We start from the raw sequence: 26,894 nt of genomic DNA, 5'->3' as shown, positions 1-26,894 counted from the left end.
AAATATTTTGTTCAAGTTTTCAGTAAGTCTCCTCTATCTTAAAAAAAAAAAAAAAGCTCCATCGATTCTTTCATCCTCCTGGACCTCCTGCCCAGTCTCTCTTCTTTCACAGCAAACTTCACAGAAGAGCTGTCTGCACTCACTGATTGCATAACCTCACCTTCTGGTCACATTTCACCCTGTTCCAGGCTGTGTCCCCTCTCCCCATTACTCAGCAGAAAGGATTCCCAGTAAGGTCACTGATGATGTTGATAAATCCAATAGGCATTGTGCAGCTCCAACCTTCCTTAATCTCTTAGTTACCCTGGACACAGCTGGTCACTCTCTCTCTCTCTTTTTTTTTTTTTGCTTGGCCACACTGCAAGGCTTGCAGGATCTTAGTTCCCCAACCAGAGGATGAACTCTCGCCCTTGGCAGTGAAAACGTAGAGTCCTAACCACTGGACCATCAGGGAATTCCACGCTCTCTCCTTGAATGCTTTCTTTCCTTGGTTTTCCTGATACCAAGCTTCCTTCCCTAATCTCCTTGCTACTCTGTTTTTGCTTCCTTTGCAGGCAAGTCCTCCTCAGCATTCAATATTAGAGCTCCCTTGGGACTCCATTCCAGGCCCTGGACTCTCATTCTCCGGCTCTGTCATCCACGTCCTTGTTGTTGGTTGTTTCCCACGCCTTGGTGACCCTCAATTTTATATATCAGTGCAGAATTCTCCCCCTGATGTCTTATAGTTAACTGTGTTAACACCTCCAATGTCTGGGTACTCTGTGGTGTTCGAGCCATGGGGGACACAGATACCAAACCCGCATTCCCCGAGGAGTGGAAATACTTGATACGCTACCCATGGACAGTGGGCAGTGCACCTCACCTAAGAGGCAGTACCGACTTGTATGACATGACTGGCATGTGGTGGCCAGTAGGTGGGCAGCTCCAAGTACAAGGCCAGGACCGGGGCTGGACGGGGTGTTGCTACTTACACGTTGAGAGGCTGCCAGGCTGGCCACTGAGCTTTGGCTTTGATGACAGTGAGGACCTCGTCGCTCTGTAAAAAAGGACCACAGGTATTTAGTGAGGAGAGCTGGGCTCAGGGAACAAGATGGCTTTGACATGGTGACGTTGTCCACCCTACACCCTTACCTGCTGCAGAGGCTCTACCTACCCAGGTGTGGAGACAGCCTGCTCCAGGGTGGGGGCACCCTGGAGTCTCGGCAGTCCTGTGAGGTGGGGCTGTGTCCAGGGTGCCTGGTGTGTGCTGAACACCAACGGGCCCACTGAGCCATACCTGAGGTTTCCATCTCAGACCCTTCCCCTTGGGAGCCAGGCTCTGACCTGCCCTCCGGTGGGGATGGCCAGACTGTGTCCAGGCTGGAGGGCAACTCATGCTCTCCGCGTCCAGGCGCTGACGGGTCTGCTCCAGCCACACCTAACCTCGAGGAGCGTCACCCCCATGGCATCCCCTGCCATCAAGACTACACACACTGGATCAGACTCCCTTGGACAAGGAGGGCGAAGAGAAGCCTGAGCCCCGCGCTCCTGGGCCATTCATGTTATCCTGCTCTATTTTGCTTTGGGCAGTGTGTAGGGCACTCTTAAAGCTTGAGAACCTAGGAGAATTTTTTGAAGAAGAATCTGATAATTAACATTGGGAAGGAGAGCCTTAATCACCAACATGAGGGAGAAAAATCAGAATGTTGTTAATCTTGCTTAGCTTCACTTCGAGGTTGGTTTGGGTTTTTATTCTCAATAACACATTGGGGCTGAGGGTTTCCATATGCTTTTCAAAGAGTAAGCATCCACAGGTGCCCAAATTCAGCTCTGGTGGGGGTTTCCCCAGAGCAGATTCAGCTGATCCCAGAGCCTGCCTTCCCCCGGCCTGGGCCCAGAAGCGCTCAGACAGCACCGTCCGTGCTCCACAGAAAAGCCCAGGATGTCACCAGCAGGGGCAGGAAGAGCTTTGATGCCGACTGAACGGTCTCTGAATTTCAGGAGGGCAGAGACTAGCTGCACTGGCCCACGGCTCTGCCTCAGTCCTTGGAGTTGTTCCTGGCAGTGGGTACCTAGCACATATTTGGGATGAATTGGTGAACTTCTCCTTAGTTGGTGGGTACCTTGCCCAGAAAATCCCACAGCCCCGAGGAAACTATATACAATGAGGAGGTCAGAGGTGCCTCCAGGCTCAGGCCCAAAGATTATAAAGAGCCTCTGGTTTGGAGCACCTAGTCTATAGCCAGGGAAGGATGGGAGGGTGGGAGATGCCTTAGAGGGGACAGTAACTCAGCTTGGCTTGGGCACCCACTGGGTGGGTGAGGCCCCCAGGGTACCCCCTCTCCCCAGAAGCTCGAAGCCTACTCCAAGCTCAAGCTTCCCTGGTTGGGGGCGGGTCCCCGCTTTTGGTCAGAAGAAACACTCTGTGGATACATAAACATCCCCACACTCACAGGTCTGCAGGGAGAGCATTTCCAAGTTCCAACTGAGCGTTTGACACTTCTCCTGGGAGATTGTTTTATTTGTTGACACTGTATCCCTCACTCACTCCTAGACACATATGCTGAGTGACCAAGGGAAACTGCCTGACGTGAAGTCACGTGTGAGACGTGACCTGTCTCCTGAAGGCCCAAGCTGTGATCGAGGTTTCCTGTGCTCAGCTCATACGTGTCCCACACTGAATTCTTTAGCTGCCCCCAGAATACAGCTGTTTCTCCAGCAGCCCCACTGAGCACATCCCCAAGCTGCCTGCATCTCTCCACCTCTCACCCCCTCACAGCTGCCAGGCTCCAAGATCCACTGTGTTCACAGTCTTAGCATCTCTTAAGTCCTTCCATGGTCTCCTCACTGGTTGCCCTGGCTCCAGCATCTTACTTTTCCCCAGACCACCCTCCACATTGGTGCAAAACTGACCACATTCACTGCCTGCCTAAACCCTGCAACAGCTCCCCATAACTTCCATGCTGACTTCCTTTTTCTTTTAAAAGTACGAATTCCTTTATTCCTCATCACAACAGTCTAACAGTAAATGTAGGTTGTGTGCTTTTATTTTTACATTTAAGTTATCCTTTTTAGGATATATCTTTCATCAGGACTCTGCTGCATTTAAACCTTGTCCTTCTAGTGAGAGGGTAAAATTGTATATGAATCTTATTCAGAGAACTTGGCTGCTTGTAGCAGACTAAAAGAACATGGAACTTAGGCAGGAGAGTGGAGAGCTTTTCCACAAACACATTTAAGCTTCTTCCCAGTACAAAAACATCCGCTGTTGCTTTTAGAGATAATTTTACAAATCAGAAGGTCTTACAGGATAGTCCAGCTGAAGTGTCAGCAAGTATTTTAAGTAAATCCCAATGACCTGAAATTCAAGTCCAGACTAGATATTTAGTGTTTTCTTTATTGCAGATATGAAGTCTTTAACCTGAGGTACAGAGTTGTCTTCTAGAATCTGTATGAGGCACAGGGACCTCAGTGGCAGTGACACGAGCTGTAGGAGCATCCAGGAAATTGAACACAGGGCCCTCCATCACCCCGGCACAGATTGCAGCTCCTACTGCCAACTGTGACCAGCCTCCTTCCACAATAACAAGGTGACTGGTCTGCACGACATTGGTTTCTATTGTTTCAATGTCCATCGGTCTGATGGTCTGCAAATGTATCAGCTCATATTCAAGTCCCTCTTTAGATAGCACTGCTGAGCTTCTAAGCAGTGGCTGACAGGTCTTGCATGAGAAGCTATGGTTGCATGTGTACCCTGCCTTTCTAGTTTGGCTTTTCCTATAGGGATCAGATAATCTTTTGACTGAGCTCCTGGAGAAGTACAAAAGGAACTTTATACATCAGTTCACCTCCAGCACCACCACTGGACTTACCCTGAATGGCAGATTTAATAAGTCCTTTTGCATCCTCTGAATTCCAGGGACTGACCGCCTTTAAGCCTGGGAGGTGCTCATACCAGGCAGCAAAGCACTGGGAGTGTTGGGCAGCTACGCCTGCGGGGGCGCCACTGGGCGCCCTGAAGACTAAGGGCACCGGCTGAAGGCCTCCTGACGTGTAACAGGTCTTGGTAGCTGAGTTTATAACCTAGTAAATGGCTTGCATAGGGAAACTGAAGGGCATAAATTCACAAATGGGCCTTAACCCAGCCAGAACTGCACCTACAGCAATTCCAGCAAAACCCGACTCAGATACGGGAGTATCCATGATCCTCTTATCTCCATATTCTTTCCACAGGCCTCGACTAACACTATCGTACAGGGCAACTTCTTCCCCAGGTAGAAATACCTTCCCAGCTCTTTCCATCTCTTCCTCCATACCTTGATTTATAGCCTCATGAACTCTCACCTGCAGTGTGGCCAGGGTGGTCTGGAGGAACCCCTCCTTAGCAGACCAGAGACCTGCTCAAGGAATCTCCGCACCAACCCAGCAACCATGGCCATCCTGACCATGTCCTCTGCCTGCTGCCGAAACCACAGTGATTTCTTAATTCCCAAGTTTCGCCTACATGGCCTGCATCATCTAGATTTTTCCTTTGATTTTTAATTTCAGAATAATACATGCTTTTTGTGGGAAAATTTAGCATCACAGACGCACAGTGTAAATGCTGAGCTCTCCACTCTAGCATCTATCCTGCCTTCTGCCACCTCCCTCTCCAGCATGTTACAGTGTGGTACATATCATCCCAGATCTTTTACTATACTTAGGTACAACACGCGTGTGTGTGTGCATGAACATTAGATACAACCTTTCCCACAAAAACTGCATCATATTGAAATCTCATTCTGCACCATGATTTTTACATTTTCCCCTTACTATCATATCATGAAAAACTTTCCTTGTCGGTACCTATGGCATCAGAGCTTTCCTTTTGTTGATTTTGAAAGTGTTTGAGATTCTCAAATTAGGGTAAGCCAGGTCAAGAATAAGAAAAAAGAAATCCAAGCATGAGATCCAAGCTATGAGATACTGTCTGATGACAGTCCTTTTGCCCTTGAAGAAATACTTTGCTAAAAAAAGTAGGGACTTTCCTGGTGGTGCAGTGGATAAGAATCTGCCTGCCAGTGCAGGGAACTTGGGTTTGATCCCTGATCTGGGAAGATCCCACATGCTGCAGAGCAACTAAGCCCATGCTCTACAACTGCTAAACCTGTGTGTTCTAGGGCCCACAAGCTACCACAGCTGAAGCTCTCACTCCTATAGCCTGTGCTCTGCAACAAGAAGCCACAGTGAGAAGCCTGAGCACTGCCAAGATGAGCAGCCCTCGCTCCCCACAACTAGAGAAAGCCCACATGCAGTAAGGAAGACCCAGTGCAACCAAATAAATAAAAAAAAGTCAATGTGGGTGTAGTTACGGGGCCACTAGGTTAGCTGGCTGGCCCTGCAGACATACCTTGTATTACAACGAAAACTTGGTTGTCAAGTTGCAACTAATGACATTGATTTTGCCTTTGTAGTATATAACTCAGAAATTGTTGAGGCTCGCCATTAGTGTTTATTTATGGTACTGGCATTCCATCTGTATCTTTTAGAGCCATGGAGGCTCCAAGGATGGTTGTCCACGTGTGCAGGCCTTAGAACAGCTACTTCCTGCCCACTGTTTGATCTTATGGTTACATGCCATCTGCATGATTGTGTTATCCAATGAAATAAGAGCACAGGAACCATTTGGAAAAATGTATTTGAGAAACTAAACATTTTTCTTTCTTTTTCAGAAAAAATGTTTCATTCATTTATTTATTTTGCTGCACCTGGTCTGAGTTGTGGCATATGAGATCTATTTCCCTGACCAGGGCTCGAACCTGGGCTCCCTGCATCAGGAGTACAGAGTCTTAGCCACTGGGCCACCAGGGAAGTCCTTAAATATTTTCTTAAAGTAGAACCAAAGCTTTTCAGGATTGGAGAGAATCTGGCCTGTTCACAGCCAAATCCAAGTGCTGTGGATACTTAGTAAATTGGTGGAAAAGCAAAGCCACACCATTTTTTTTTTTTTTTTAATGTATGTGTAGAATTCTATAGCATGGATGTTCTCTTATTTAGCTGGTATTATTGGTGGATATTTGTTTCTATACATGATGCTCTACTGAACACTTGTGAATGTACTTCTTTATAAGTTCCTATGTCATAAATTTCCAAGAATGATCAAACAATGAAGCAAATTGACAATTTTGGTGGCACCTACCAAACTGTCCTCCAAATGTCTGTACCAACTGATACTTCTTCAAGTACATATGTGTGCCAATGTTTTTACAACTTTGGTCACACTGTATACTATCAATCTTTTTCATCTTTACTAATCCAGCAGGCAGGAAAGTAGCATGGTTGCAGACATAAGCCCTAGTTATTATACCTGAATTCAAACCCTGACTGCACCATGACTAGCTCTGTGTCTTTTAGTGAGACTCTGACTTCCTTTAGCTTTCTCATCTCTGAAATGTTGAGTTAAAAAGTGTGTCTACCGCATAGTGTTATTAGGGGGACAAAATGACATAATTCAAGTAATGTGCTAATCCTGTGCCTGTATTAGCATCAATACTAGTTACTATTCTTATTCTTTTTTTATTTAGATAAAAAATTATTGATTTTTATTTATTTGGCTGCACTGGGTCTTAGTTGCAACATGGAGGATCTAGTTCCCCTATCAGGGATCAAACCTGGTAGTGAGAGTCTTAGCCACTGGACCACAAGAAAAGTCCCTATTCTTATTCACATTTAGGCCACGCTGGTATTAGAACCGATTTGTACTGCCTGAGTACAGAGAATGGAGTACCCAGGGACAGCTGCAAAGCTGTGAAGCCTCAGGAGAACGTCCCCTTATTTAAAGGTTCGTGTAGCTGGGAGAGCCTTGGATGGGGCACTGGGGGACCAGGTATTTTACATTCTGAAGACTGAAGGACCTAAATTCAGAGCAAGCAACCCAAACTTCAGACTTAAATGAAAAACTCCTTTAACAAGTCTCTAAGGCCCAGAAAGGATCTTTCAAGAATCCTTATAGCCCTTATCCATCTCCCACAGGAGTGTTTTCAAACAAAGTATTTCAGGGCACTCACAGTTCACATCTCATCTGCATGATGTTAGCACTTTCTTAGAACTATGCCAATTAAAATAAAAGTCCTCCAAGAAAGGACAGGGTACTCATGTCCACCTTCACAGGGATGCGTTCTCTCATTTTGCTTTTGTAAACATATTGTAATGGTCTTACAGCTGTACTCACACTTCCATCTGCACGAACCAAATGGGAATCACACAGCCTAAATCAGGCCAGGGGCTGAGGTCAGGTTTGGAGAAAGGGGGGTTTGTGGAAACAGGTCTGGGACAGGTCAGAGGCAGAAATCACATGGATATCAAGAGATGTCAAGTCTGAGTAGAGCAGAGAGGCAGAATGTGGCTCTGGGGGGGCCAGGGAGGTTTCTCTGAACAAGCCTTACCCCACACTGGCCCTCCATGCCCTCCAGAACCAGCTCCAGAAGCAGGAAAGCTCGGTCATCTCATCCACGCTCACAGTAACACGTGAGGCTGTCCCCTCCACCCTGCCTCACTCTTCACCTCCTCTTTGTTCCTATACCTTCCCGGCTCCTATCTTTTGCCTTTGTCTCACAGTCTTGAACTACAACCTGCTTCCTCATTCTAAGGCCCTCTATGCTCTGGGCAGCACCGAGGCTAAGCTTCCTCACCATCGCAGGTCCTGCCCCTAGATCAGCAAGAAGAGAAATGGGATGCAATCCACATGACAGAGCAGAAGGAACGGAAACAAGTAGAAACAAACAATGGCCACAGGAATCTAGTTTCTAGGTGCTAGGCACCTTGCGAATTACCTGATATCTAGTATCTTGTTCCCTGGAGAAGGAAATGGCAGCCCAGTCCAGTATTCATACCTGGAGAAGCCCATGGACAGAGGAGCCCGGCGGGCTACTGTCTGTCTATGGTGTCGCAAAGAGTCAGGCATGACTGAAGCAACTTAGCATGCAGTATCTCATTAAATTCTTAGGACGCATCCTCAAGGAAGGTATATACTTTTTAATCCTCAGAAACACATTTCTTTGGCCAAATTAGGTACAGGTTAGTCAATGGCAGGTCTAGAGTTCAAACCTCAGCCTGACTCTGGAGACCACATTTGTCAGCCTGTGAATGCAGGTGGAGGGGGCAGGAGGGTGAGGCTCTCTTGGAAAAGGCCCCACACCTGCTTCTTGCCCCCCACATTCCCCCCCTCCTCACCCCCACCGGGCTTCTGCTGTCCTTCAGGGCATGTCCTAACCTACCCTGAGTTCTGAAAATTGCAGCCTCATGGGTGGGGGTGGAGGAGGAGGAGGAAGCATTCTCAAACAGTTTCACAATGCTGTTCATGTTAATGCTGTCCTGAGAACTGCTTCTGCCAAAGAAGGGGGAGGACAGGGTCCTTGAGTTGGAGAGACACCACTGCTACTAAAGGGAAGGGAAGCCGATGACCCTAAATGCGTTTCCCCATGTATCAGCTCGCTTCTTAGGAAAACCTTTGGGAATTGCTACCATTTCCTTCTGCAGATGAGGAAACTGAGGGCCAGGGAGGTCAAGAGACTTGTAAAGACCATCCAGTAATCATGGTTCCTATACAGACGTGCCTGACTCCAAAGCTCAAGCTCTTGCCACTTTCCCTCACGATTCCTCCTCTCCAGCTCCCTCTCACCACTGCCCCCCACCCCCCCATTTTGCTTGTTTTTCAGTGAGACCATGGCTGCCCCTGGTTGATAGTTTTCTCCACGGAGCCCTTGCTGTGAGGCACAGTGTCACTCGATTCCCTCTGGAAGGGCAGCGCCTGTCGTCTTGCGTAAAGACCCAGTGAGCCGTGTTTGGTTCCATTATTTGCTTCTACCCTTTCCCAGAGTTTCCACTAACCACCCATAAAAAATATCAGTCCTGATGGCTTCCACCTCTGAGGGGGACTTTTTCATCCTTGCATGAGTGTCCTCGTGAGGAGCAGCAGGAAATGAGCCTTTTTATGAGGTGATAATGGAGCCAGAAGCATCTTTAAAATCAATTGTGCCTAACACGTCCTCCCATCATTTCAACAGGTTCTGGGTTTAGTGGGTCATAAATAAAAACAGACAGCTCACATTCAGGGAGCTCTACAGTTTGCCCATGGTCTCCTGTGGGCTGTACCATAGTCCTCTGAGGAAGGCAGGCAAGTGGTCCCCCTTTCTCACAGGAAGTGAGTGAGACTCGCCTCTTTCCCTGCCAAAGGTCAGTGCCCAGCTTGTAGCTTCCATGACCGTCTGACACAGCTGCTCACTCCCTCTGCCTTGAAACACCTTCTGGCCTAGCTCCTGCTGCCTCTTCATTTTCTCCTCACCTCGTTTCTTCTCAGCCTCCTGTGCTGACCCTCTTCATCTTTCTGCAAACACTGAAGTGTCCCTGGCCTCAAGCTCTCCATGCTCTTCTCTTTTCTAGCCACACTGCCTTAGCGATCTCTCTTGTCCCATGCCTTGAAATATGAGTTATGTATATACTGAAGACTCCTAAACTGTCATCTCCACCTCATCCCCGCCTCTGAACTCCAGCTTGTATACCAGCTGCCTAACACTTTCATCTGGATGTTGAACTGGTATCTCAAATTCAGTGTGTCTGAAACCAAGTTCCTGATCTTCCCCTCCTCAAACCTGTGTGTGTGCTCAGTCACTCAGTTGTGTCCAATTCTTTTGTGACCCTATGGACAATAGCTCACCAGGCTCCTCTGTCCATGGGCTTCTCTAGGCAAGAATACTGGAGTGGGTAGCCATTCTCTTCTCCAGGAGATCTTCTCCACCCAGGCAGCGAACCCAGGTCTCCTGCATTGCAGACAGATTCTTTACTGTCTGAGCCACCAGGGAAGATGCCCTCCTCTCCAAATCTGGCTTCTCTCATTGTACACATCGCATTAAATGGCAAAGCCATCCTTCTAGTTTATCAACCTTGATGCTTCTCTCACTCCACATCAGACCCTTCAGCACATCTGTCAACTGCACTTCTAAAACGCATTTTTGAGCCAACAACTGTGTATCACCATTGTTGGAGCAGGGGCTGGACTGCACCTCCCTGTGTCCCTGGCAGCATCTTGGTCCAAGCCATGTGGCATCATCATTAGCTGGGATTAAATGTGTTGCAACTGCTTCCTGGCTGGTCTCTCTGCCTCTTCCCTCACCTTCTTCCAGGCTCTTCTTCACGCAGTAGCCGCATCATGCCGTTTTTCTGGTCAAAATCCTCTACTGGCGTCACGTTGCACAGGAAATGGGGACCTTGGCCATGGCCCCCATGGCCCCTCATGATCTGCTCTGCCTCCCTGTTACCTCACCAGCTTCCTCTTTTATTACTCCCCCTTTTGCTCACTTTGCTCCAGCCACCTAGACATCTCCTCAGATATGCTAGACACACTTAGCATTTGCAGTTCCCTGAGCCTGGGGAGATGTCCTCTTAGATACCAGAGCACTCATTCCTCTGCCTCCTCTAGGTCTTTGCTCAAATGTCACCTTCTCAGTGAGGCCTCTGCTGACCACACGATTCAAAAATAGCAATTCCCTGCCCCTTCCTCAACCTGGCACCCTGCTCTCACTTTATCTGATTGTCTTTTCTCCATAACATTTGTCACCATCTGGAATACTAAGATCCCCTGGAGGAGGGCATGGCAGCCCACTCCAGTATTCTTGCCTGGAGAATCCCCATGGACAGAGGAGCCTGGCGAGCTACAGTCCATAGGGTTGCGAAGAGTTTGACATGACTGAAGCGACTTAACGCACACAGTATCCTATGCATTTTGCTTTCTTACTTTTTATCTTTTCTACTTTTACTAGAATAGGCATTTTCTATGGGCAAAGGCTTTGTCTATTCTGCTCACTCACTGCTGTACTATCAGTGTTTAGAGTATGCTCAATCAATCTTTGCTTTTTTTTTTTAAAATTTTTTTTTTTTTTTGATGTGGACGACTTTTAAAGTCTTCACTGAGTTTGTTACAATATTGTTTCTGTTTTGTTTTGGTTTTTTTGGGGCACAAGACAAATGCGATCTTAGTTCCCCAACCAGGGATCGAACCCACATCCCCTGCATTGGGAGAGATGTCTTAACCTCTGGACCACTAGAGAGGTCCCAGTCTTTGCTGTTTGAATGAGAGGCTGTGATGAGGAAGCGTCTGGTGTCTTTTTGAGTCCCAGGACTCTATGGCACAGTGTGGAGCCAGAGCTGAGTAAAGTGACATCAACAGACATGGGCACTGAGCTAGTGGGCACTGGGTGAGCTGTGGCGAGTGCCGACCAGAGACCTGGCGCTAATAAAAGGAAGAGGAAGGGATAGGGCCTCCTTAGGACCCACAGTCAGCTGCAAGGCTCTGAGTCTGCCTCAGATGCACGCCCCAGTGACCTAGGCTGACTGTTGATAAGTGCCGAGAGCCCATCTTGCACGCCGGAGGCTGCTGCCATCGTAAGCTACTGCCTGATCAGCTATTTAAAAGCCAGAGAAGGTATCTGAAGCCCATTAACAGACCTGTAAGAAGGTGATGTGGTTTCACAGAAGCATTTCAAATTCAATTTCTTTTTATTTCTTTTCAAACACAGTCTGTAATTCTGATAGGAAAATTGCATAATGCCTGTAGATAATAATTTTCCTGCAAGATGGTTTTGTGAAAGCAGCTTGGTGTTTCTGATGCAGGAGAGGAGGGGCCCATCAGAGAGAGCCGCCTGGGCCTGCCCACTGCCCTTGCACCCACACCTGTCTCTGGCACTCTGGGGACGGGCATCACCCCATGACCTGAGGGAGAGGTCAGCCTTCTGTGTGCCTCTGTTACCACAGGCATCAATTCAGCTTGTTCTTTGGTGACCAAAGTGCCAATCCTGGGCTTAACCTCCCTTTTGGACTTTCATGTATCCATTAGGATTATAAAAGTCTGCCTCTCCTCCGATTCAACAGGGAGCTGAAGGGGTAGATGGGGCCTGTCTGTGCTTCCCATCCCAGCCCCTCTTCCCCACCTTCTGCCCTATCTCCAGCACTTAGAAAAACATTAGTGCTGGGGTCGGAGCAGAGAAGTAAGAAAGGGGCTGGGCCAGGAAAGATTCTGACATCAGCCAGGGGAGAGCAGGCTGAGCTGGGCTGTCTCCTCCCAACAGGTGGGGGCTCCAAGGAAGTCAGGCTGGAGCCAGGGAAGGGGGAAGAGCCAAGCCAGCACCTGTAAGGCAACCTGTAAGGGCCTTAACCCTAACCCTGGCCCTGGGAGCATCTTGGGGCCGGGGGTGTGTCTTAAAGGTGCAGCATTTGACATCGCTTGCTCCTCTTCCTTGTCTCCCCCTCCCCACATTCTTCTGAAGACAGTTCCCATCTAGTCCTGGGAGCCATTATGAGGGCAGGGGCTGGACTGTGTTCCCCTCTGTGTCCCCAGCACTGGCTGGTCTGGGGAGCGATACAGGGGATAATTAAGAATGAATAATGGATTAGTTAATTAAACAATTAATTAATGACAAGCTAGAGGAAGCCTCTGGTCTTCACTGCCCTCTCAGGGGTTCTTAGGGGCACCCTTGCAAGTGCTATGAATTTGGATGCTGCCGCAGGGCTTCTGAGTAGACAGTGAGGATTCTGCTGACTATGGTGGGGGAGTACTCTGTAGGAGGGCAGGCAGGACCCAGGGAGGCCAGTCAGGTGACACGGGATCATGAGAGAGCAATGGCAGGGGTGGGAAGATGTCAGATGCAAGACATTATTTTAAAAGGAGAAGCAACAGGATCTGCTGGTGGATTGGACGTGGGGTGTAAAACAGAGGGGTCAAGGATGACTCTGGGTGGAGGTGTCATGTAGGCAGTTGGATACATTAGCTGGGGTTCAATGGAGTAGTCCAGGCAGGAGGTGAATTTGAAAGTCATTAGTGTATAGGTGTTAGTTCTAGAAGGTCTTGTAGGTCATCATAGAACTGTTCAACTTCAGCTTCTTCAGCATTACTGGTTGGGGCATAGACTTGGATTACTGTGATACTGAATGGTTTGCCTTGGAAATGAACAGAGATCATTCTGTTGTTTTTGAGATTGCATCCAAGGACTGCATTTCAGACTCTTTTGCTGACTATGAGGGCTACTCAATTTCTTCTAAGGGATTCTTGCCCACAGTCATAGATATAATGGTCATCTGAGTTAAATCCACCCATTCCAGTCCATTGAATGGATTCCAGTCCATCCAGTTCATTGATTCCTAAAATGTCGATGTTCACTCCTGCCATCTCCTGTTTGACCACTTCCAATTTGCCTTGATTCATGGACCTAACATTCCAGGTTTGTATGCAATATCGTACTTCACAGCATCAGACTTTACTTCCATCACTGGTCACATCCACAACTGGGTATTGTTTTTGCTTTGATTCTGTCTCTTCATTCTTTCTGGAGTTATTTCTCCACACTTCTCCAGTAGCATATTGGGCACCTACCGACCTGGGGAGTTCATCTTTCAGTGTCCTTTCTTTTTGCCTTTTCATACTGTTCATGGGGTTCTCAAGGCAAGAATACTGAAGAGGTTTGCCATTCCCTTCTCCAGTGGACCACATTTTGTCAGAACTCTCCACCACGACCCGTCCATCCTGGGTGGCCCTACACGGCATGACTCATAGTTTCATTGAGTTAGATAAGGCTGTGGTCCATGTGATCAGTTTGATTAGTTTTCTGTGACTGTGGTTTTCATTCTGTCTGCCCTCTGATGGATAAGGATAAGAGGCTTATGGAAGCTTCTTGATGGGAGAGACTGAGTGGGACACTGGGTTTTGTTCTGATGGGCAGGGCCATACTCAGTAACTCTTTAATCCAATTTTCTGTTGTTGGGTGGGGCTGTATTCCCTCTCTGTTGTTTGACCTGAAGCCAAACTATGGTGGAGGTAATGAAGTTAATGGCGACCTCCTACAAATGGTCGGGTGCACTCACTTCCCCAGTCAGTGCCCCAGACCCTGCAGCAGGCCACTGCAGACCCACACCTCCTCCAGAGACTGGAATGCAAAAGTAGGAAGTCAAGAGATACCTGGAGTAACAGGAAAATTGGGCCTTGGAGTACAAAACAAAGCAGGGCAAAGTCTAACAAGGTTTTGTCAAGAGAACCCACTGGTCATAGCAAACACCCTCTTCCAACAACACCAAGAGAAGACAACACGTGGACATCACCAGATGTCAATACTGAAATCAGATGGATTATATTCTTTGCAGCCAAAGATGGGGAAGCTCTATACAGTCAGCAAAAATAAGACCGGGAGCTAACTGTGGCTCAGATCATGAACTACTTATTTCCAAACTCAGACTTAAATTAAAGAAAGTTGGAAAACACCAGGTCATTCAGGTATGACATAAATCAAATCCTTTACGATTATACAGTAGAAGTGACAAATATATTCAAGGGATTAGATCTGATAGAGTGCCTGAAGATCTATGGATGGAGGTTTGTGACATTGTACAGTAGGCAGGGATCAAGACCATACCCAAGAAAAAGAATTGCAAAAGGCCTCTGATGAGGCCTTATAAATAGCTGAGAAAAGAAGAGAAGCTAAAGGCAAAGAAGAAAAGGAAAAATATACCCACCTGAATGCAGAGTTCTGAAGAATAGCAAGGAGAGATAAGAAAGCCTTCCTAAGTAATCAGTGCAAAGAAATACAGGAAAACAACAGAGTGGGAAAGACTAGAGATCTCTTCAAGAAAATTAGAGATACCAAGGGAACATTTCATGCAAAGATGGGCACAATAAAGGACAGAAATGGTATGGACCTAATAGAAGCAGAAGATATTAAGAAGAGGTGGCAAGAATACACAGAAGAACTATACAAAAAAAACCCTTCATGACCCAGATAACCACGATGGTGTGATCACTCACCTCGAGCCAGATATCTTGGAATGTGAAGCCAAGTGGGCCTTAGGAAGCATCACTATGAACAAAGCTAGTGGAGGTGATGGAATTCCACTTGAACTATTTCAAATCCTAAAAGATGATGCTGTGAAAGTGCTGCATTCAATATGCCAGCAAATTTGGAAAACTCAGCAGTGGCCACAGTACTGGAAATTTTTTCATTCTAATCCCAAAGAAAGGCAATGCCAAAGAATGCTAAAACTACTGCACAATTGCACTCATCTCACACGCTAGCAAAGTAATGCTCAAAATTCTCCAAGCCAGGCTTCAGCAATATGTGAACCGTGAACTTCCAGATGTTCAAGCTGGTTTTAGAAAAGGCAGAGGAACCAGAGATCAAATTGCCAACATCCACTGGATCACTGAAAAAGCAAGAGAGTTTCAGAAAAACATCTACTTTTGCTTTATTGACTACGCCAAAGCCTTTGACTGTGTGGATCACAAGAAACTATGGAAAATTCTTAAAGAGATGGGAATACCTGACCACCTGACCTGCCACCTGAGAAATTTGTATGCAGGTCAAGAAGCAACTGGACACGTTAGAACTGGACATGGAACAACAGACTGGTTCCAAATCGGGAAAGAAGTACATCAAGGCTGTATACTGTCACTCTTCTGATTTAACTTGTATGCAGAGTACATCATGTGAAATGCCAGGCTGGATGTAGCACAAGCTGGAATCAAGATTGCCGGGAGAAATATCAATAACCTCAGATATTCAGATGACACCATCATTATGGCAGAAAGTGAAGAAGAACTGAAGAGCCTCTTGATGACAGTGAAAGAGGAGAGTGAAAAAGTTGGCTTAAAACTCAACATTCAGAAAACTAAGATCATGGTATCTGGTCCCATCACTTCATGGCAAATAGATGGGGAAACAGTTGAAACAGTGGCTGACTTTATTTTTCTGGGCTCCAAAATCACTGCAATTGTTGACTGCAGCCATGAAGTTAAAAGATGCTTGCTCCTCAGAAGAAAAGCTATGACCAACCTAGACAACGTACTAAAAAAACAAGACATTACTTTGCCAACAAAGGTCCATCTAGTCAAAGCTGTGGTTTTTCCAGTAGTCATGTATGGATGTGAGAGTTGGACTATAAAGAAAACTGAATGCTGAAGAATTGATGCTTTTGAACTGTGGTGCTGGAGAAGACTTTTGAGAGTCTCTTGGACTGCAAGGAGATCCAACCAGTCAATCCTAAAGGAAATCAGTCCTGAATATTCACTGGAAGGACTGATGCTGAAGCTGAATCTCCAATACTTTGGCCACCTGATTCGAAGAACTGACTCACTAGAAAAGACCCTGATGCTGGGAAAGATTGAAGGCAGGAGGAGAAGGGGATGACAGAGAATGAGATGGTTGGATGGCATCACTGACTCAATGGACATGAGTTTGAGTAAGCTCTGGGAATTGGTGATAGACAGGGAAGCCTGGTGTGCTGCAGTCCATGGGGTTGCAAAGATTCAGACACAACTGAACTGAACTGAACTGAGTGTATGGGTGCTTGTCAAAGTCAAGAGGCAGAGAACCTGGGCAGTGAGTGTAGATAGACAAGAGGGTGGGAAGAGCCAGAGAGGGAACAGCCAGAGAGACAGGAGGATACTAGAACCTGCCCCCAGGGCCTCTTCTGAGCCCTTGTGCTGCCTCCACTGCCCCCACTCACTGCCCCCAGGTACTTGTAGAGTCCCACACTGCAGCCAGACCTGGTACCCACTCACTCTGCCACCACTGCCCCTCTGGTCACTTCTGGAAATTCAACTGAAGAAAGGGCTTCCTTGATAACTCAGTTGGTAAAGAATCCACCTGCAATGCAGGAGACCATGGTTCAATTCCTGGGTCAAGAAGATCCCTTGGAGAAGAGATAGGCTATCCACTCCAGTATTCTGGCCCGAAGAACTTCATGGACTGTATAGTCCAGGGAGTCACAAAGAGCTGGACATGACTGAGCGACTTTCACTTCACTTTAGGAAAGACAGTGGAGCCAGCAAGCCCAGACAGCCCTTTTCAGAAAGACAGTCGGCTGGAAGGGAGAAATCAAGTAAAATAGTAGTAGCAGGAAAGACATGTGACTATTCCTTAGAAGATGAGTGACATTAGGGCAAGTCTGCATGGAGGAGGATATCATCCCATACAACAAGAGAAACTGTTGTTACAGGAGAGAGAGGGAGGGGCACTTGTAGGCTTGAGGTCCTTAAAAATAACGATGACCCTATATGCGAGACAGAAAAAGAAACACAGATATAAAGAACAGACTTTTGGACTCTGTGGGTGAAGGCGAGGGTGGGATGATTTGAGAGAATAGCATTGAAACATGTATATTACCATATGTGAAATAGATCGCCAGTCCAAGTTCGATGCATGAGACAGGGCATTCAAAGCCGGTGTAGTGGGACAACCCTGAGGGATGGGATGGGGAGGGAGGTAGGAGGGGGATTCAGGATGGGGAACACATGCACACCCATGGCTGATTTATGTCAATGTATGGCAAAAACCACTACAACATTGTAAAGTAGTTAGCCTCCAATTAAAACTAATTAATTAATTAAAAAATAAATAAAAGTACTAAAAACATTAAAAAAAAAAAAAGATTGGAAGAGCTGAGATCCGGACCCAAGATGGAGGGGGAGGTGGCCTTCGAGCCATCTCAGAAAGATGGAGGACGAAGGCAGTGGACAACAATTACTGATGCTCAATTACAGGCAGTGCTGGGGGCCAACATGAGGATTCACTCATCCAGCAAATAACTACTGAGTCCCTACTCTGGGCCAGGTTCAGCTCTGGGTGCCAGAGACAGAGCCCTGAACAAACGAGACACCAATTCAACCCCTGCCCTCATGGAGCTTTCCGCCTAGGGCAGGAGGCGGTCCCAAACAAAGAACAGTGACAGATTGTATGATACTTGAGTGGCTCCCTGGAGGAAAAAAAGTGTGGGGTGGGGGTGGAGGAATGAGAGGGAGGCCAGACTTGGATGGGGAGGGATGTGGCAATTTTCAGTAGAGATATAGGTGCTAGTGTCTATGTAAAGAACCAGGAAAGAACTCTAACAAGATGAAAATATGCCTTACATTATAAAGTATAAGGATGAAAGTTTTAGTTGCTCAGTTGTATATGATACTTTGTGACCCCATGGACTGTAGCACACCAGGCTGCTCTGTCCAGGGAATTCTCCAAGCAAGAATACTGGAGTGGCTTGTCATTTCCTTCTCCAGGGGATCTTCTCAACCCAGGGTTTGAAGCTGGGTCTCCTGCATTGCAGGCAGATTCTTTTCCATAAAGTAAGGTCCTTTTCATTATAGAGGACTGGAATGCAAAAGTAGGAAGTCAAGAAACACCTGGAATAACAGGCAAATTTGGCCTTGGAGTACGGAATGAAGCAGGGCAAAGGCTAATAGAGTTTTGCCAAGAGAACGCACTGGTCATAGCAAACACCCTCTTCCAACAACACAAGAGAATACTCTACACATGGATATCACCAGATGGTCAACACTGAAATCAGATTGATTATATTCTTTGCAGCCAAAGATGGAGAAGCTCTATACAGTCAGCAAAAACAAGACCAGGAGCTGACTGTGGCTCAGATCATGAACTCCTTATTGCCAAATTCAGACTGAAATTGAAGAAAGTAGGGAAAACCACTAGACCATTCAGGTATGACCTAAATCAAATCCCTATGATTATACAGTGGAAGTGAGAAACAGATTTAAGGGCCTAGATCTGATAGATAGCGTGCCTGATGAACTATGGAATGAAGTTCATGACATTGTACAGGAGACAGGGATCAAGACAATCCCCAAGAAAAAGAAATGCAAAAAAGCAACATGGCTGTCTGGGGAGGCCTTACAAATAGCTGTGGAAAGAAGAGAAGCCAAAAGCAAAGGAGAAAAGGAAAGATATAAGCATCTGAGTGCAGAGTTCCAAAGAATAGCAAGAAGAGATAAGAAAGCCTTCCTCAGCAATCAATGCAAAGAAATAGAGGAAGACCACAGAATGGGAAAGACTAGAGATCTCTTCAAGAAAATTAGAGATACCAAGGGAACATTTCATGCAAAGATGGGCTCGATAAAGGACAGAAATGGTATGGACCTAAAAGAAGCAGAAGATATTAAGAGGAGGTGGCAAGAATACACAGAGAACTGTACAAAAAAAGATATTCACGACCCAGATAATCATGATGGTGTGATCACTCACCTAGAGCCAGACATCCTGGAATGTGAAGTCAAGTGGGCCTTCGAAAGCATCACTATGAACAAAGCTAGTGGAGGTGATGGAATTCCAGTTGAGCTATTCAAATCCTGAAAGATGATGCTGTGAAAGTGCTGCACTAAATATGCCAGCAAATCTGGAAAACTCAGCAGTGGCCACAGGACTGGAAAAGGTCAGTTTTCATTCCAATCCCAAAGAAAGGCAATGCCAAAGAATGCTCAAACTATCACACAATTGCACTCATCTCACATGCTAGTAAAGTAATGCTCAAAATTCTCCAAGCCAGGCTTCAGCAATATGTGAACCATGAACTTCCAGATGTTCAAGCTGGTTTTAGAAAAGGCAGAGGAACCAGAGATCAAATTACCAACATCTGCTGGATCATGGAAAAAGCAAGAGAGTTCCAGAAAAACATCTATTTCTGCTTTATTGACTATGCCAAAGCCTTTGACTGTGTGGATCACAATAAACTGTGGAAAATTCTGAAAGAGATGGGAATACCAGATCACCTGCCTCTTGAGAAATCTATATGCAGGTCAGGAAGCAACAGTTAGAACTGGACATGGAACAACAGACTGGTTCCAAATAGCAAAAGGAGTTCATCAAGGCTGTATATTGTCACCCTGCTTATTTAACTTATATGCAGAGTACATCATAAGAAACACTAGGCTGGAAGAAGCACAAGCTGGAATCAAGATTGCCAGGAGAAATATCAATAACTTCAGATATGCAGATGACACCAGCCTTATGGCAGAAAGTGAAGAGGAACTAAAAAGCCTCTTGATGAAGGTGAAAGAGGAGAGTGAAAAAGTTGGTTAAAGCTCAACATTCAGAAAACAAAGATCATGGCATCCGGTCCCATCACTTCATGGGAAATAGATGGGGAAACAGTGGAAACAGGTTCAGACTTTATTTTTGGGGGCTCCAAAATCACTGCAGATGGTGACTGTAGCCATGAAATTAAAAGATGCTTACTCCTTGGAAGGAAAGTTACGACCAACCTAGATAGCATGTTCAAAAGCAGAGGCATTACTTTGTCAACAAAGGTCCATCTAGTCAAGGCTATGGTTTTTCCAGTGGTCATGTATGGATGCGAGAATTGGACTGTGAAGAAAGCTGAGTGCCAAAGAATTGATACTTTTGAACTGTGGTGTTGGAGAAGACTCTTGAGAATCCCTTGGACTGCAAGGAGATTCAACCAGTCCATTCTAAAGATCAGTCCTAGGTGTTCATTGGAAGGACTGATGCTAAAGCTGAAACTCCAGTACTTTGGCCACCTCATGTGAAGAGTTGATTCATTGGAAAACACCCTGATGCTGGGGGGATTGGGGGAAGGAGGAGAAGGGGATGACAGAGCATGAGATGGCTGGATGGCATCACTGAGTCGATGGACTTGAGTCTGAATAAACTCCGGGAGCTGGTGATGGACAGGGAGGCCTGGCGTGCTGCGATTCAAGGGGTTGCAAAGAGTCAGACATGACTGAGCAACTGAACTGAACTGAAGGTCTTCAAAATAAAAAAATTAACATAACAATATCATAGAAATTTAGAGAGAGAGAAGCAAAAAAAAAACAAACAAACATATAATCCCTCCATCCTAATTTAGCAGCTATCATCAATGAGTATATTCGTTTCTGTATTTGTGTCTTTGTCACATAGCTGAAATCATAGCTCACACACACATTTTCTTTATCCTTGCCATTTCCTTGTATCATGGGAGCCAGACTACTAAACAAATAGATTGCTGTACAAGTCATTCTGTGCCTTGCTTTTTAATATAGGATATTTTAGAGATAATCTCACCACCAGTATAACTCTTTTAATGAAGAGCTCAAAGACCACATACAAATATAAAAATAAACATGTATATACTTTTGGTATCTTTTTTTTTTTTACACTGCTATATAGTATTTTGGGCTCTTTATCTATTTGTATAATAATCTAGTTACAAAGAAATGGTAGAGATAAAGAAAATATATGTGCATATGCTTACGTGTGTGCGTGTGTGTGTGTGTGTGTGTGTGTGCATGTGCGTGCATGCTTTTATTTCCATTCACCTAAATTATCTCTGGAAGGAACATAAGAGCTTCACAAAGACAAGGTACCTCAGGGAAGAGGAACTGGGCAACCAGGGAGCAAGAACAACTTTTCACAGATTAACCGTGCTCTGCTTTTGAATTTTGAACCATCCAAATATATTGCCATTAAAAAAAGTCAGGAGGGAAAGCTACTCCAAGGCTGCTCGCTGTGGTTTTCTCATCAGGAGAAATACCCACGAAGGCTTTGGAGGGAGCATTTGTGAGAGAAGCACGGAGGGCAAACGTGGTGGGAAGGACATCTAGAGGTGGTGGACTGGGAGCCAGGGCAGCGGTCGAGAAGGTGGGGAGAGGGGACAGAAGTGCCCGCAGAGGGACGGAATTGATAAGACATCTGATGGGTTCCTTACTTGACTGTTTTAAAGCCTGTTGGATTTTGTTACACTTTGTCATTGTTGTGTAGTTACCAAGTTGTGTCTGACTCTTTTGAGACCCATGGACTGTATCCCACCAGGCTCCTCTGTCCATGGGATTTCCCAGGCAAGAATACTGGAATGGGTTGTTAAACCTTCTTATTTTTAAAATAAAAGCTGTTTCAAAAAGAAACAAGAATTGATTTGCACACCAGCATCTCCCTCCCCTCTCTCCCCTCAGAGACTGTCAGCCGGTTTTGCTGGGTCCTTACATATAATAACATTTTGCTTCATCATCTCCCTCCATCTACTGATTTCCATAAAAAGCTTTCAAATTATTAAGTAATGAAGCTCTAAATGACCTGGAGGAGGGAGAAGCCAGCTGCCTCAAGGTGCTCAGCACGTTAGCATCAAATCAGTTTCCAGAAGTGTCGATCTCTTAAACGGTGCTATTTAAATGCAAAGGAACAGCTTCATCAGCTGTAAAGCTTAACTCTTTTCATTCCTGAGCCCCCCAAATACTCACATAGGTTTGGGGAGACACTGGGGACGGAAGAGAAATTGCGTGTCTAGTGGACATGGAAGGCGTGTCCCTACCAGGAAATTAGGGTCACACACACACAGCTGGGCTCTGCCAGACTTCCCCTGGTAACAGAAGTTTCCCTGACAGTGAAACTCCCCTTCTAGTTATTACTGTAACATCACGGAGCAGGGGCTAAAGGGTGGTGTGGTGGAACAAGGCAGACCCAAGTCCATACCTTGGCTCTGCCATTTATGTGCTGTGTTAGTTTGGGGAAGTTGCTCATCCTTTCTGAGCAGATATCTCAGTGTGTAAAACATGTATTTATTGGGTTCCTTCTATAGTCAGAAACTGCACTGGGCAAGGGGCATGGGGCCAGTGGACAGGTGACACAGTCCTGCTCTTGTGAGGTGTGCCCACTAGTGGGTGAAGATGATGATGGGAGGGCAGCCATTTAAAATACAGCCATCCCAGGAACTTCCGTGGCAGTCCAGTGGTTTTCACTGCCGAGGGCGTGAGTCTGATCCCTGGTTGAGGCAGGAGATAGATGGGCCCCAGGCTGAACTGTCTTCCCTGTAGAAGAAACACCATAATAGCAGGAACTCCATAAAAGCAAGATGATGGAAGAGGCTGGGCCTCTTCCATCAGATAAAAGACCACATATTTCCCATTTGTGAAGTTAAGGAGAGCTTCCTGACCACACATGTGCAGAAAGGCTCCTTGGAGGTCAAAAGAGAGGGGGGCGTCACATCACAGTAAGTGATGTCAAGCTGCCCACAGGCCTCTTTGCTAGAATCCATCCTGGCTAAGAGATGTGGAGGCACACATGGGAGGACTTTGAGATAAACCCAACAGGACTCAGGACCAGGCAAAGCAGGATGATTGGTCAAAGGAAACTAGGAAGAAAGGCCCCATAAAAGTGACTCAAACTACCATGAGGGTGTGACGTGCTCTCTGAGCCTGCCATTATGTCTAGCCATGCCTACTCATTTTCCTCCTAATAAACACTTTATTTGCTTCACTGTTTTTCATTGTTTTGTGGTAATTCATTTCTACACAGCTGATGGGCCAGGGCCTTGTCACTGGCCCCTGGTGGTCTAGTGGGAGGATGTGGTGCTCTCACTGCTGTGGCCTGACCTCAGTCTCTGGCCAGGAACCCAAATGCTGTTTCAAGCTGATGCAGGCTGAGCCCACGTGAGATCATGGTCAGGGAGCTAGGACCAAGAATTTTTAAATGAAGTCAAGTACAGCCATTTCAGGGGAGCTGCCCTGCGAATCGTGTGTCTCAACCTCTGAACTGGACCAAACCACCAATATTCCAAGCAGTTAGGAAGAATGTTGAAAGGACTGGGTTCACAGTTACCTAGTGACTACTTCACCTGAGCTAGGAATCTAGCTTTGCTTGTCAGCACCAATGAACTCTCCTTAAAAGTAACTTTCTTCTTTTTTTCCAACAAAAACCCTGATTCTCTCTCTTATAATTAGGACACTATTTGGGTTTCTACCTGAATCTGTATATCCCAAATTGTAATTCTCTGATCCTAAATAAATGCTTTGCCTCTTGAGTCAATTTCTTGTTTTTGAGGTTGACGCTGTGCCTGGGGCATAGGGCAGTGGGCACAGCAACACAGACCCAACTCTTGTGGGGTGTGTCCTCTAGTGGGTTAATAGTAACCTGTGAGGACTGAGTGAGATAAATGTAAGTAAAGGGCAAGGTGAATGGAAAGGAAAAGAGAAGTCATGATTACTTAGTTATATTTGAATGTCTCCACCCCCGCTTCTTTCCGTGGAATCTCCCACTTCTGCCTAATCCACCTTTCAGCCTAATCTCCTAGTTACCTGCCATGCCCAGCTTCTTTTCAAGACTTGTGAGTCCCTTTGCCTGGCATGTCCTTGTCTTGGCCCCCTCGAGCAACTCCTCCATGGAAAAAGTCTTCCTTACTTTTTTGAGTAGAAATTTACCTCTTTAGGGTGTACAACATAATGTTTGCACATAGTAAAACATGATAGACATAGTAAATGATCATTGCAGTCAAGCTGATTAACATATTCATCTCCTCACATAGGTGTCTTTCTTTTTTAGTCATGAGAGCAGCTGAAATCTACTCTAAGCAAATTTCCAGCATATAAAATAGTACTGTTGATGACAATTACCATGTCGTACATTATATCTCGAGATTAATTCACCCTACATGTTGAGGTATCCAGCTGCAACTCTGTGTCTTTGAACCAGCATCTCCCCATTTCTCTACCCCCTTGCCTCTGGCAACGCCTTTTTGATGGCCGCAGATTCTCAGATCATCCTTTTCCATGACTTTAATCATGTGATTATCTGCTCACTTCACGTGCTTACTTATGTGTCTTTCCCTCTGGAAGGTGTCTAGTAAAGCACCCATCTCACAGTAGATGCTTGATCAGATATACTGAGTGAATGTTTAACAAATGAAAGTATTTATTCCCAAATGCTACATGTGAAATACGAGAAGATCTAGAAATTATTACTGCCACCTAGAAGCAGTCATAGAACTTTGAGATTTTCATGCCATGGACCTGTTACAGGTTTATGTATTAATTCACAGCAGTATAGTAACTGGATGCTTCTCGACATTCTTCTTTCTCAGAGTGAGGTCTGAGCAGCCCTACAGATCTGTGAAGATGTTTTTGGGGTCTCTTAGTTCTCTATGGGAATGTAAACATGTTTTATTTTTATGATAATTTAAAAAATCAATTCAAGAATATTACAGGGACTTTCCTGATGGTCTTGTGGTTAAGATTTTGCTTTTCAATGCAGGGGGTTGTGGATTCCATCCCTGGTTGGGGAGTTAAGATCCCACATGTCTCAAGGCCAAAAAACAAAAACATAAAACAGAAGCGATATTGTAACAAATTCAATAAAGACTTTTTAAAACAGTGGCCCACATTTAAAAAAATTAAAAAAAAAAGAATATTATAGATGATCTTGAAGATCTTATAATGAAGCACTGGCTGGCAATTTCAGTAGCCAGGCTGCATTTGAGTTTACGTCTATTGCTGCTCCCTCCAACTTGACTGTGGGCTAGTGTAGTGGACTGTCTTTCTCTGCCCAGGTCCCTCTTCAGCTGCTGGAAAAGATGCTAAAAGGTAGCCCTTAGCTGTCAGTTCTTTTGGAGAGATTGTGCTGCTTGGATAAAACTGCTTCATGTGATGCTGGCAGAGGCCTTCCGTGGGCCTACAACTCAACTTCTCCCTCTGCCTGTTTCTGCTTCGTTCTGTTCCATTCCACAGGAGTGGTTCCCAAGAGCATTCCCTGACAACTTCAGCTAATCTTGACTCAGTCTGTTGCCCAGAGAACCCAGCTGCTATAGTCAGTGGCTAAAAAGATAGACAGAGTTAACAAGTCAATGACATTCTCACCAGGTAAAGCCCAAATGACGTGTGTAATGTCAGCAGATGGAGAGCAGTGGGAGCAGTGAGTGAGGCCAGAGGACCAGAGCTAGTGAACAGGTTCACCAAATCCCAAATGCCCATGGCAGGGTAGTCAGCATCACATCTAGATTGTGAACAGTCATTTAATTTCAGCAAACGGCATCACCCACTGCACTAAAGCAATATTCCTAATTAGCGTTTAAAAAGGTTTGTAGCTTTGTATGTATTATCATTATTGTTATTTTGCTTTTATAGTCACGGGAGAGCTATAAGCATAGGGAGTTAATATCTAGTTATCTTTGCCCATACTTAAATAATAATATAATGAAAATAATTATAATTTAACCCTAAGGGTTTATGAGCTTATATGTGCTCTTTAAAAGAGGTCCATACATTACTCCAGTTTGGAAATTCTCCAGTTTTGCAACAGCATGATATGAAGAACTTTTCGATTTTGGAGGCTCTGAGGTTTAACTGTGCAACCTTGGATATATTATTATGTGGGCCTTGATTTTCTTATCTCTAAAATGGGCTAGTGAGATCTACTTTATAGGCTGCTTGCAAGATATAAATGAGCTATCATTGAATATAGAATGCTTGCACAATTCCTGATACTCAGTAAGTGCTTAATAAATGGCAACAGGCAGGAGTGGCCTAACAGTAAAGAAAGCACTTCTTCCCATGCCCTTTCCAAACTGGAGAAACTCTGCTGTCTGCCTCCATCCCTGGAAGACAGCAAGAAGATCCAGTTTTAGGAAAGTGACCTCCAACAGAGAGTCAGAGTTAAATTTGTTTAAAAGCTAGCCAGCCAGCAAGCAGTAAAGCCCAATGGCCTCAAGTGAAAGATCAAAAATAAAAAGCACGGTTTGAAAGGATACCTGCACCCTAATGATCATAGCAGCACTGTTCACAATAACCAAGACACAGAAGCAACCCCAACGTCCACTGACAGAGGAATGGCCAAAGGACGTGAGGAATACAATGCAATATTAGCTATAAAAAAGAATGAAATGTCATTTGCAACAACATGGATGAACCTAGAGATTGTCATACTGAGGGAAGTAAGTCAGACTGAGAAGACGAAATATGGTATGACATCACTTCTATATGGAATCTAAAAAAAATGATACAAATGAACTTATTTACAAAACAGATTCACAGACTTACAGCCAACTTACAGTTACTGGGGGGAGGGGGGAGTAAGGGACAGTTAGGGGGTTTGGGACTGACATGTGCACACTGCTGTATTTTAAATAGATAACCAACAAGGACCTACTGTACAGTGCAGGGAACTCTGCTCAACATTATGTAACAACTTAAATGTGAAAAGAATTTGCAAAAAACAAAAGATACATGTATATGTATAACTGAATCACTTTGCTTTATACCTGAAACGAACATAACATGGTTAGTCAACTACCCTCCAATATGCAGTAAAAAGGTATTTTCTGAAAAACATAAAAATATTCCCTAAAATAAA

At 45.4% G+C, this 26,894-nt stretch overlaps 1 protein-coding gene, 1 non-coding gene and 1 pseudogene across 4 annotated transcripts in view; all 3 read right to left on the bottom strand.

Annotated features, from left to right (window-relative positions):
• SPON1 (spondin 1) overlaps nt 1–26,894 on the bottom strand; it is a 363,430-nt gene that overhangs the window by 20,087 nt on the left and 316,449 nt on the right. For all 3 annotated transcript variants that reach the window (XM_044929565.2, XM_044929564.2, XM_006054443.4), the window contains one exon: nt 972–1,036. In XM_044929565.2, coding sequence (XP_044785500.1) covers nt 972–1,036 — 65 coding nt within the window. The remainder of the gene's footprint in view (nt 1–971; nt 1,037–26,894) is intronic.
• Nucleotides 1,057–5,967, bottom strand: LOC112579677 (annotated as a pseudogene).
• TRNAR-CCU lies at nt 5,757–5,829 on the bottom strand. Its single transcript has one exon. It is a non-coding gene; the product is annotated as a tRNA-Arg (tRNA).

The sequence above is a fragment of the Bubalus bubalis genome, chromosome 16 (genome assembly GCF_019923935.1).
Source record: "Bubalus bubalis isolate 160015118507 breed Murrah chromosome 16, NDDB_SH_1, whole genome shotgun sequence".
Lineage (NCBI taxonomy): Eukaryota > Metazoa > Chordata > Mammalia > Artiodactyla > Bovidae > Bubalus > Bubalus bubalis.
Note: the sequence above shows the minus strand (reverse complement) of the source record. Positions and strands in the feature narration are given on the sequence as shown.